The 12,989-nt window shown below is 43.4% G+C and overlaps 1 protein-coding gene across 1 annotated transcript in view; it reads left to right on the top strand.

The window, feature by feature from the left end:
• The window catches only part of NEO1 (neogenin 1), a 193,127-nt gene that overhangs the window by 156,305 nt on the left and 23,833 nt on the right, over window positions 1–12,989 (top strand). Inside the window, exons 15-19 of the mRNA XM_014953840.1 lie at window positions 2,911–3,105; window positions 3,909–4,004; window positions 5,173–5,396; window positions 8,721–8,859; window positions 11,744–11,851. Of these exons, the coding sequence (XP_014809326.1) occupies window positions 2,911–3,105; window positions 3,909–4,004; window positions 5,173–5,396; window positions 8,721–8,859; window positions 11,744–11,851 (762 nt within the window). The remainder of the gene's footprint in view (window positions 1–2,910; window positions 3,106–3,908; window positions 4,005–5,172; window positions 5,397–8,720; window positions 8,860–11,743; window positions 11,852–12,989) is intronic.

Below are 12,989 nucleotides of genomic sequence, written 5' to 3'. Positions count from 1 at the left end.
GGCCCTCAGACCTTTGCACAGACGGCTGGCTCTCACCAGTACCATCCTTGGTTACAATATTTTTCCTGGGCTTTTTTTTAATTTAATTATTTTTGGCCTAGACTCCTTCTAAAGAAACATTTGTCCCCCAATAATTGTTACTTTGCCACTTTAAAAGAAAAGGGAGATCGATTCTATTTCCAGTAGTGGCAGACTGGTATGGATCACATCTTCCATCAGAAACATAGTCTTTTCCTCCAAATCCCTAGATCCATGGGGACACCATTCCTGTGTGGTGTACACCTTGTTAGCAGCTTGTTTTTCCAATGTAGAGGTTAACGATACAAGTAGAAAACGTCCTGTGAAAAATGTTGACCTTTGATAGTTGGTCCAGATGTTTGGTATTTACTGCACTGGAATAATTTGCAAGAGGGAACCTGATTCTTGCAGAATTCAAATGAGCAAATTCATGAACGTCTCCCAGAATCTGACGAAAAGCAAATAAAATGGAAGAAAAGTGCCATTTTTAAAGGCTGGCTGGGATGAATCCCTGTGGAACTGCCTACCTGGAGCTGGTGATTCTGGGTAGACTGTTCCTATTTCCGAAAAGCCTTTAATTAGTGCTGTTGCACACAAATTACCTTCCTCTTTGTGCAGCCCCGACTCCCTCTTGGCTTTGTTAAAGGAGCTGGAGGGTCGTTCTAGCTTAATGCCACGGGATCCAGTAATGGCTTTCACATCTGCGGGGCTGGAGGTTCTGTTATACTGGCAGCTGGAGAGAGAATAATAAAAGACCTCCAGTATTTGCTCTGGACTGTTGGAAAATTGCTTCAGCATCAGCTGATGCAGCCCTTGAGAGCCCGGGCTTCGGTCTGTGTGTTACGCAAAGTTGATGCTCAACTTAATGCTTGTTACTGCTTACTCTGCTTGGCTTCATCAAGAACAGCACAAACCCCAGTGTTAACAGCAGAGCTCAGGTTTGTAGGCATTTAGAATGACTCTTTGGAGTTGAAATGACTTTCTGTCCGTGTGTCTGTCTTCCTCCAAGGGGGTGTGACACAACCAGGCAGCTCTGAGACCCCCCTCATTCCCCCAGCTGAAGCAGGGCTCTGGAAACGGGCAGCGCTTCCAGCAGGCAATGAAAAGGTGTTCTGCTGCTGAAGGAGAGCAAAGGATGCTCTGCCAAGAGCATCAGGATTAAATTTAAATCGGGCAGAAGGAGGGAGAAGAAAAGAACCCTTTTCCTTCTGTGTTGATTTTATAATTTTAGTCTGTTTCCAAGTGGAATGTTGCAGCCCTTGCAGGAAACCTTAACTTTCTTTACGTATGTGCTCTACAATGAATAAAGTAATAACAATTCCCAGGTAAGACAATGTACCATGGTATCCATGTAACTCTGTACACGTGTGTGAGATGCTGCTGTAAGTGGGTACTGGAAAGAAGCTGTATATTTCTTGCTTTTCTTTGTTTAGTGAGCTCGTGGATAATTTTAATACCATGCAAATGCATTTACAGCTAATCTTTAATTTCTCAGGTTCCATATACGTGTAAGGCATAATTCCTTTTTATTTTATGGCTCCTTTTTGAGTTTAAATAGAAAATAATTGACTTTATAGTGTCTTCAATGTAAATGGGAGCCAGACTGTTATCTGTATTTGTGTAAAAAATTTTGTGTAATTTTGCAGAGTCGGTGCAAGTCCCGCTGGGAGCACGTATGCAAGGGGTGTCAAACAATTGTACAGAGTTTATCCCCAATGCACTAACTCCAGTGCAGTTAAAAATGTCACCTCTTATACTGCAATTCTGTAGCTTTTCTGTATTTATTTGTTGGGAACTTTAATTGATCAGCTGTGTCAGCTGGAGCCCGGGAACTCCCCGGGCTGACAGGGCAATGGCATTGTATGATCCAAATAATCCTGTTGTGATGCTTTATTAAATGTTTTTAGATAAATGCAGCATGTTTCATTAAAATGAAATCCCTGCAGGAAGCAGAACTCCCTGAACTGATTTTATTTTAGAGTGGGGAACTTGGCTTGCTATTGCACAGAATTATTTAAAATCTGTCACCATTGGGCAGGCTCCCGTAGCCTGACAGAGTTGAAACAAAGGTGTGGACAATAGCAGGTGGAGTTGTGCTGTTAGATTGCTGTCATCACCACTGGGGAAAAATCCTTTCAGTAACAATATTTGAGGGTTACAGTGAGATTCTGCGGAGTCCTCCTGTTGTTAAGGATCCACGATCCATCTCTGTTGGGTTGTGCCTGGGTTTGTGTGGGGTTTGAGCACTTCTTACAGACTCTGAGTATTTTCTGACCTTGTGGTGTGGTTGTGTAGCCTCTGGAAAGTCTGTGAGTTCTGTAGAAGAGACTGGAGGAGACACAGCAACAAGTGTAGGACAAATCACAACAAACCTTTGCAGCTCGTGGCGATACCCACTTCGCTGACAGTCCTGAAAGCTTTGGAATATTCTATTTAATTGTACAACGAGCTGAGGAACTTTTCTTTCATCATCAGTGCATTTTCAATGTAATTATTTTAATGCCCACAAGTAAGTAATACGATGGAACTAAAAGTAGATTGCTTTGTGGAGGGGATGGACGTGATAAATTTAATGCACATTTTGAAGAATTACAAATTGGAAAGAACATGCACAAACATCAAAAAAGTCTGCCTTGAAGCAGATCTGATACTTCTCTTCAGTACGATTGTCCTTTCTTTTAAAGAGAGTATCTATTAAAATCTATTAGTATATGAAACTATGCTAATTTTCTTCTGCTTATTAGAGTTCTTTGCTGTCTCGTGTACAGTAAAGTGCTCTCCTTTGGAGCTCCTGCTTTCAGTGCAGAGGCGGAGTGGAAGTGCTCCGTTGACCTGTACGTAATTACCTTTATTCAGGAGAAGTCCTTTAATTCCATCATTTGTCTTTAACAGAAACTCGTGTTCCCGAAGTTCCGAGCTCCTTACACGTCCGTCCACTGGTCACCAGCATCGTGGTCAGCTGGACCCCCCCTGAGAACCAGAACATCGTGGTGAGGGGCTACGCCATCGGGTACGGCATCGGCAGCCCCCACGCCCAGACCATCAAGGTGGACTATAAACAGAGATACTACACCATCGAAAACTTAGGTAAAGAAAGTGGATTCTACCTCTCACTTCAGTTGCTCTTTTCTATTTATGGTATCATAAACAAATTAAAGCACAAGCATGTTTTTTACGAGAATCTTTTTTCTTATCCTAATATTATACCTGAGGCCAAACTGTTGATAAATTTCAAATAAACTCAATTTTCTGTTGATAGAGAAAGAGGCAGACGAATAAAAAAATCCCCAAACCCAGAATCTTAAATTCACCGAGTTTGAAGGATAGTGCATTTTGATTTGATGCTTTGCCTTTAATAGCTATTACAAAGCCCGTCGTGCTGAGCAGCCTTCCCTCAGTCTCCTCCTGGTGCTGCAGAACAGGCGGCTTCAGGCAAAAAAGAAACTAAAATGTCACCAGGATACAGTGGCATCTACTTTAAAAAAACATATCGATTCGCCCCTCCGCAGTATTCTCTGTGGTAGGTAAAATATCCTGAAACCAAAATGAATATTAGTATTGCAAACGATTGAGAAGTTCTATAAAAATCAGAGTTTTGGGTAATATTACAGTAGAGCAACTTCAAATGTTCATTTTAAAATGTTTTTCCTCGTTACTGTTTTGACTGTACTAAAGGCAGATGTGCTGGGACTGCAGCCTTCTGCTGCATGGGAACTATTGACCACTAATGGAAGGTCTGCATGGAGACATTCTCAATCCAGATTTAGTCTAGTTATTTCATGCATTTCAGTTAAAAAATAAAACACTGGATGAAGACGATGTGGAGAAGTAGAAAATAAGATTCACTAACAGTTTGCACTAACAATATGTTCATTTTTTTCCCCCTTTAGACCCCAGCTCCCACTATGTCATCACTCTGAAGGCCTTTAACAACGTTGGGGAGGGGATCCCCCTGTACGAGAGCGCCGTCACGCGCCCTCACTCAGGTAAAGGCGAGGGGCCTCCTGTGTGGATGGGGGCTCCGGGGGGTCCGAGCCCGGGGTTCGGGTGCCATCGAGCACACTCCCTGCTGTGACTAATTGGCCTCACTCATTAGCGGTTGCCTCGCCTCTTCCATCCCCTCATTAAACCACCCACGTTGGGTTGCATTTTTAAACTACAATATTTACCTCTCAACTAGCTATAGATGGCTTTATTCAAAAAGTCACCGTTAAGTTGGCACAAATCGTGTGGGTGACTTCTAAAGGCATTGCCCGTGGTTTGCACAAGTATAGATGTTTTTTAGTCTTTTACACTGAGGTTTTGAATATAATGCCTGCATTTTCTTCGTCTAAGTATCAATCTGCTGGTACTTACACTAAACAAGTATTTACTTCTTTATTTTCATCCTCTAATACATTAATTAAATATTTTCTATAATAAAATATATAAAATTATCAATCATTTTATTAATTTTTACAATATATTAATGAAAGCAGAGAGATTTGTTTGCAAGTGAGCTATTGCTACGCTGGGGCTTGCTCTGCCCCCTACGAAACTGCTGATGTTAGTTATTTTGGGTAGGTGCTACCACTTCTATTCAGTTTAGGCTTCTGAAGAGCAGGAATTCTTACAGATTTTATAGAGGACATTGGAATTACAGTTTCTTCAGTTATTGCAAGTCTGTGTGATACTTGGAACTTGGTTGCCATTAATACTCCAAACGCTGGTGGCAGTTCCCTGTGATTTTTAGGAAGAGGCACTTACCCTGTAGAAGGCAACCAGCTCTTTCTCCTCCTCCTCCTGTTCTGGAAGAGGAATCAGTGGACATTCTGAGGCAAATAAAGTCCAAGTTAAAATCACTGTATGTTTGGGGTTCTTAGGCCCTGGTTTAATGCACTGCACGTGAATACGATTCGCTATAGATATATATTAGCATATAGATGTTGTCTTACTGCCTTAACAAGGGCACACGATGCAAGAGTAATGTTATTGCCCAGTCTTATGTCACCTATTAACTCTGGCTTTTCTCTCTTTTTCTCCATTTCTCACCTTTCATTTCATTGTACTACCCTGCATTTCCCCTTTTTTTTTTTGTTTTCGTTTGCATTAAAATGCCACCTTCTCTCCCTTTTTAATTACAATACGCTACCTTTTTACCCATCAATTCCCTAGACACTTCCGAGGTTGATTTGTTTGTTATTAATGCTCCATACACTCCAGTGCCAGATCCGTCCCCCATGATGCCACCGGTGGGAGTTCAGGCTTCCATCCTGAGCCACGACACCATACGGATCACTTGGGCAGACAACTCTCTGCCCAAGAACCAGAAGATCACGGACGCTCGCTACTACACCGTGCGCTGGAAAACCAACATTCCTGCAAACACCAAGTACAAGGTATCGGTGTCTCCACACCACTGACACAGCAGCAGGAGCTGGCTCAGGGAGGTGGGCAGGCACTTCCAGAAGTAGGTTCTGCTGCAGAGCCATGGGCACGGTGACAGTTTCATCCTTTCTGCTTCACCCCAACGGGGTGGCTCTGTAAGGCAGAGGGGGGACACCTTTAGGGGAGCCCGTGAATAAGGTGTGTGTCACCAACGGCCTCTGCACTGAGGGGTGAGTCACACAGGGAAAAAACTCACCCCAATGGTTCTAACTTTCCTCCCTCTTCTGTTCACGCAGAGTTGATAACGAACCTTTCCTCTGGGAGCTGAACGGGTGCAAAATACATAACAATATGATATCCCTTCCTTGATTTTCCATCTGCCGTTTTGATTTGGAAACTCTGCTCGGGGTTTGGTTTATTGGTTTGGAATTTTTGTCGGTTGGTTGGATTTTTTTAATTTTCAGAGTTTTCTGGAGGCCTCAAAACTGCTGACTGCAAATGTCTCGTTGAAACGAGACTCAGAGGAAATGGTTGTTAAACTACCCAGCTAGTGGAGCTCCCTTTATGCTCTCGCAGAGAAATCTTGTTACAAACCAGATTATTTTTTTTTTTATTATTGAAATGAAAAGATGTATATATGTGTGTCCTTCCTCTAAAGGCCAGTTATTTATGAACCCGCATTCCTGAGTCATGTGCAGAGGCTGTCTGGGGAGTGATTTATAGAATGCTGCACTTCCATTAGTTAAATGCTGAAAAACACCCACCCTCGGTGGTAAATGAAATACTCCCACCGTTCCCGGTGCTGGTGGCCAGTGGTCAAGAAGTTTTATTGTGGAGCAAAAATAATACGTAATGATGGAATATAGTTCAAAATTACTCATTGTAAAAAGCGTTTGCCTGGAGGGACCTAAGTTGGAGAACGTTTGCTCTAATCATTTTTAACCCATGAGGTTTGGAGAACTCCCGTCCTGCTTTTCTTTCTGTGTTTCAATCGTGAGTTCTCTCTTGTGTTGAACAGTGACAAGAGCTGATTTTAAGAAAGGCAAAGCCTCTTCTTGGTGGTGCTGGTGGAGAAGCTGCCATATTTCAGGCAGGTCTTTGGTAACTTCATTGACTAAGAGGTGGTAGATTATTTGTCAGGGCCATCTCTAGCAGTTTTGTTATTTAGTGTGTGTTTTGAGGCTGTTCACCCAGTCGCATCGCAGTTTTTTCATGATGCTGCACACACAAATCCTATCCTCGTGTCAGTCCTGGTGTCCAGAGCTCCCTCTGGTCAGCACAGAGTCATGTCATCTGTCCCCCTCCTCAGGACATTGGATGTTGAGACAGTTTGTTCATATTTTCTACGTTTGCTCCCCCCTTCTAAGCTGACCTTCACAGACTACGATCAAAGCTTCGTGCTTCAGATACAAGTTATGAGGTTACACCTTAAGGAGCATTATTTTCTTAAATTTCTCTAGGAGCTGTGTCAATGAAGAGCATATGAACACAGGCCCAGATACAGCTCCCAGGGCTAAAATACTGGGCTGTGTCCTGACCTGTGCAGTGTCACTAACGTGGTTGAGGGAGCCCGTTTCAAAGCACCTTTGTTGGTGGAGCAGAGCTGTCCTGCAGGCAGGGTACCTGTGATTTATCGGCGTGCTCTCGAGCGTACGACGCTGAAATATTAAATCTTAACTTAGATCTTTTAGGACTGTATGAAAGGAAAATAAATTTTACAGGGTAATATTTATGAAGTTTATTTCTAGTTAGGTGGGCAGGGTTCAGTGCCATGGGATATGTTGTGATCTTAAAAACCGTAAGTGGTGTTAAAAAACTGAAGAAAGCAGAGATGTCTGAGATGCCGGTTGAGCCTTTCATCTGTCATTTACATTCACTGTGATGTGCAGTGAAACTAAAAGATACCAAGTTTCAAAGGCATAGATGAAAAATACAACTTGAACCTGTAAAAAGGACTCCAGCTGCCATGCATGACTGCAGCCAGGAGCTAAAAAATACTATAAACAGAGCTGAATGCTTAAATGGTGTTAGGAATTTCCCCAGGTATTGTGGAGAGGAAGAAATGGTGTGCTTTTCGGGGGGAAGCCAGCCTGGAACGCGGGGTGCTGGGAAAAGCCTTCTCCTTTGGACGTGGCCAGACCCAAAGGTCTCTGCAGCTTCTACTGAAGCTGTTCCTTGATGGCCCTGAGCTGGGGGCAAGGGGTGCCTGGCCCCGGGGGAGCTGGGGGGCAGCTCTTCTGAAGGCAGGGCTCCGGGTGTAAGAGCTGGCCCCTGCTCTACTTAAAGGTCAGAACCACTCGGTCCCAGTCACCTTCACGTGGAAACTGAACCCCAAATCTCAGGATGGCTTGGCTCACAATTTTCTGAACTTCCACCCGGTGTCACCAAGAAGCTGTCACTGATAGTGGAGAAATAAGGGGCTTCTTGCAGAATTTGGACTGTATTATTCATAGAGTCTTCAAGGAACGTGCATTTATAGATGGGCTTTTCCTTGAAAATTAATTAGCTAAAGACAGTTGTTTTCTGAAGGCAACAGTTAATTAGTACAGTCGAATATTGAATCAACTAACTCTAATTCTATATGTAGATCACTGTGAATATACATATACGTAGACACATCTTTTAGTTTTGTCATGGGCCTCAAGTACATGTTGTTCATGTTCAAGTCATGTATAACAAATGCCAGATATTTTAACCAAAAGGCTGAAAATTCTAGCTAAATGGCCGAGTTACAAATTCCACTATAAGCTGTGGGTAGTTTCAGTATGTGATCCTAGGCAACCATTTTTTCTGCAAAAAATCCACATATCCGTAAAGCTTCATTATCTTCAAGTCTCAGCACCTGTACCTTCAGATGGCATTTTTAAATTCTTTTTTAAAAATCCGTTAAAAATGTACTGAGAATGGTAAGAGGAGCTGGGAAGGCAGACCCAGCTCTCAGGAAGGCTGTTATTGTTAGCTCTGCTTCCCTGTTTTCCCCAGCCACATCAGTTAATGAAATGCTGTAAATTAACCCCCCCAAGCAGACAGTGATTTAGTCTGCTGCATAACAAGTGTGCCCTGGACCTTGCATTGCCTTTTTTTATTTTTTTTTAATTTCTAATTGACTGCTATTAAATGCCCTTGCTGATTGCAGAAAGAATTTCTAGTTTAGGGAAAAACAACTGCATGTTAGTACTTGAGGAATGAATTTCCATGATGGAGCAAAAACGTTAGGGAATTAATGACCATGGTTATGAAAATGTTTGAAACACTCACCTGAGAGGAGGGGGTGGAGAGGTGGGGAATGATGGGTCTCAGTCCAGAAGTTACTGACTCTCTGGTTTTTCTTTCAGACTGCGAATGCCACCACCCTGAGCTATTTAGTGACCGGGTTAAAACCCAACACCTTGTACGAGTTCTCTGTGATGGTGACTAAGGGTCGGAGGTCGAGCACGTGGAGCATGACAGCACATGGGACAACCTTTGAATTAGGTACTTCTTCCTGTCCTGAGGGGATGAATGGAGTCTGCCAGAATCCTGGAGGAGGGAAAGCATGTATTTAAAATGATTACGCTGATGAATACTTGCTGGGGGCTTGTTTTCTTCATACAGTCAGAAATTCTGATTAAAAAAAAAAAACCAACAACACACTTCAGAATTCAAAGGGATGATTGCATGCAAAAGAATTTACATCAAATTACGGAGAAGTAATGAATAATGTACCACAGTTCATGGGCAGGAGAGAATAAAGAAGCCTACGTTTGAAATATCTCACAAATGGCACGTTAATAGCAAATACACAGAAAATTCAGTAGCAAATAATAATTAAAATTTGCTATAATTACGATGATAATTATTACAGAGGGAGGAGGTGCATGAGGCAAATGATAAAAAGAAACAAACCCATTAGAAATTAAGACGTCCACATCAGAGGTGTGGTCTTGCAGGATTTTCAGGAAATGGAGGAGATTCAGCAGGAATTGCCATCCCTGTGCTGGGAAATGACGCTCTCCCAAAGCGCGGAACAGAAAAGGGTTTGGAGCTACTGGGAGAAACTTGGGTCCACCCAGTAACTGTGAGGTCCAGGGCTGGTCCCTCATGAGCTCTTTTTATCCTGCAGCGTTAAATGATCTTTGTGCAATTAAATTTAGTGCTTATTATGCTTAGGTTTCTGCCCGTTTGAACTGTAAGGTCAAAAAAAGAGCTTACCCAAATTGCCCCGTAGTTCTCGTGGTGAATGAAAATACAGCAAAAAAAAATAAAAATCAAGCATGCAAAGAATTGATGAGTTCATCCAAATATTCTATAACTAGGCAGGAGAAAAAGCAAAACCAGGATAAAATCAGAAAGCTCTAATATACTCTGAAGTCTCGTAAACCCTTCAAGACCTTCAGTTGCTTTCATTTTTGGTGGGAATCTCATGATTTGGAGTCCCCTGCCCTTCCGGCAGCGCGGGGCTGGATGGGGCTCCTTTCCCATCCCCGAGACAGTGCCTATCCCATGGTAAAATGCTTTATTTGCTATTTTTGCTGACCAGGCGTACGATTCTGATCCCTAAGGCTGTGCTAAGAGGAGAGATGGCGAAGGTGCCCAAATAAAGTTCTTAAAAGAGAATTTGAAGCTCAGAAAGTACAGGAGCGAGGGCGAGATGCAGGAGGTCCCATTTCTTTTCATTTAAATAGAAAGTAAATTCCTAATCAGGGTGGTTGTAAAGATTATTTGCAAATATGACCTGAAACCTTGGGAACTAAGGAGCAAATGAAAAAAAAAAAAACCAAACCAAAAAAGGCTAAATATATTTTCTCATAACAGATGTTGTGATTTATGCCACTCGCCGAATTCCTGAGCGTGTGACTATTTTGAATATTCATGAGCAGCGGCGTTTTGTGGGACCCGCTCCTCGGCCGGTGCCGGGGAAAAATCCGGGATATTGGGTACAGTGTTGCTCTCTGAATGCATCCATCAGCTCTTGAGGGCGAGTCCTGATTTATTTATTTTTAACTCTGAAGTTTACAGTAGGGCCTTGAACTGTGCTTTTCATCTGTCTGTTCCTGTTGAGCACGTTTGTAAGTATTTGGGATAATAGTTCCCCTGACTTTGGAGCTTTTGCTTTCCCTGGTTTCTGGCTGTTCCCCTGCACCCAGGGTAAGGGGTGGCTGGATTGGTTTCTAATGGGTAATACACATAAAGCTCCTGAAATGCAGAAAGCACTGTGTGAGCACTAAATGTTACTGTGACAGCACTAAATACCCACAGTGGATTTACTTTGCTAAAAGTTACCTAATGAGAAGCCTCGTGTTGCTCATCACGTGGGGCCGGTTAATGGAGACGCTGGCTCCGTGCTCTGGGGATCCAGCTGGATGCTGGAGTGTGTGGAGAGAAGAGCTCTGATTTCAGCCTTTTCTGCAACAACTTGGGCCATTTCCCAAACTTTGGGCCCGAGGAGGCTGACGGGTGGCAGGAGAGCCCTCCCCCTCTCTCTGGCAACCCAGGGAAAAAGGCTGGACAGTGGTCTAGATTCCAAATGCTGCTGCGGTGCAGATTTCCTTGCAAATCACAAATCTTCGCTGAAGCAGATCAGCAATTCTGGGTCATGGCTCTAAATCTCTGGTGAATTTACTTCGCCAATTTGGATTTGAGTGGCAAACTGGCACTACAAGCTCTTAGTCCCTCCATAAACTTGAAAATCTGGAGATGCTTTGTATATAAAATGTATTTATTTCACGAATTTTTATTTTATGGTGACGGAAGGAATTCAGGTTAGAAGGTGCTGACCCGGCTGTTGGAGCCACACAAAATGCCATGTTTTTGAAGACACAGGGGCCGGGTGAGCCATGACCCCCAGCCTCTGGTGCAGAAGTGCTTTAGGAGGGGGTATCTCGGTACGGGGAGGTGATGCCACCTGCCCAGTGACATTTGCCAGTGGAACGGAGTCAGTCTGTGAGAGCGTTACGCTGGGATGGTAGATTTATTTGAAGATTGAACCTTCAAGTGATTTTATTATTGTTACGTGCCTTTTATCAATGGTAGAACAAATACAGAGCAAAGGTGCTAAGATGGGTTGTTTATACGCAGTGAAATGGGGTGACTGGTTTTAAATTGGAAGAAAAAAGATTCAGATTAGATCTCAGGAAGAAATTCTTTCCTATGAGGGTGGTGAGACACTGGAACAGGTTGCCCAGGGAAGTTGTGGCTGCCCCATCCCTGGAGGGGTTCAAGGCCAGGCTGGATGGGGCCTTGAGCAACCTGCTCTGGTGGGAGGTGTCCCTGCCCAGGGCAGGGGGTTGGAACTGGATGATCTTTGAGGTCCCTTCCAACCCAAACCATTCTGTGATTCTATGATTCTAACCTGCTCCTGGTCTCTGCTTGTTTGCAGTTCCTACTTCTCCTCCCAAAGACGTGACCGTGGTGAGCAAAGAGGGGAAACCTCGGACAATAATTGTCAACTGGCAGCCTCCCTCCGAAGCCAACGGCAAAATTACAGGTGCAGTTTGTGTGAGGGTTAAAGGCAGATACACGAGGCCTGTTCAACTGCAGAATTTAATCTGCATAACTGTGTGAGCACGCTCCATACTTCGTTCAGCCCAGAGCCAGCCAAGAGCTCTCTATCTTCCTTGTCAATCTTTTAGTAGCTCAGATTAATTATTTACTTTTGTACCTAGTAAAAATGTATTAAGATATAAACTAACTGCAGTGTGAAATTGGAGTCTAACCAGAAATACAATTGGAAATTTAAGTATCTCGATAACCTTTGCCTTCATCAGCTGGTGCCATTCTAATACCGTGGCTCCAGAAATGCATCTGTAATGCCTCTGCCCATCAGTATTTCATACAGAGACTCCATCCCAGTGCTCTTTGTCATCTTTCTGTCATTTTTGTGGCACGGAACAGACTTGAAGTCAGTTTATTAGTCCCCTGACATAACCATTAGGAGTAAACTGTTATTTGCCTTTGTAACTGCGCATCGCTTTCACATGGGATAAATCATTTTACAGAGAATAGTAATTACCGTTTCCTTTCTGTAATTTCTGTTTGCATTCACGTTTCTAAAGACTTCTTGAAATAATTCACTTCCATTTTCCTTTTTTACCCCAGGTGTTATGCTTAAAGCAGATTTTTTTGGCGTGTAGTTTGCAGAGTGTGATTGTGCTTTTGTTCTCAGAATGAACTCAGGGGCAGAATCCAACCCTTGAGACCTGTCACCACCCGGGTCTCACCAGGCAGGGGCTGTGGCTGGGCTCTAGCCAGGAGCCAAGAACTCATTACATCCCTCTGAAAAGACAGAGCACTGGAGGCTCTTAACCTTCAGTCATTACAATAAACTTTTAAGTGAGCTGTAAGACAGACCCCAGAAAGGCAAAGAGGCACCATAGAGCCAATTCTGTGTTGTGTTACCATCAGCAAGGTGTTTCTGCTCTATGGGGAGGGGGTTGGACTGGAGATCCAAGAACATTTATCTTAACTGGAGGTTAAAAGACCTGGCTGCTGGTTGTCAGTGAGGGTGGTTGGGAGAGGTGTGAAATGTCAGGCACAAACCCCCCCAGGTTCTGTACCCCCCTAAGGAGGTCAGGCTGTCATCTTACCTCGGGGGCAGACCTGGGAAAGGGAGGAATGGACAACGA

Source organism: Calidris pugnax, unplaced genomic scaffold (assembly GCF_001431845.1).
Source record: "Calidris pugnax isolate Ruff unplaced genomic scaffold, ASM143184v1 scaffold237, whole genome shotgun sequence".
Classification (NCBI taxonomy): Eukaryota; Metazoa; Chordata; class Aves; order Charadriiformes; family Scolopacidae; genus Calidris; species Calidris pugnax.
The sequence above is the reverse complement of the archived record's forward strand: the minus strand, read 5'-3'. Positions and strand labels throughout refer to the sequence as shown.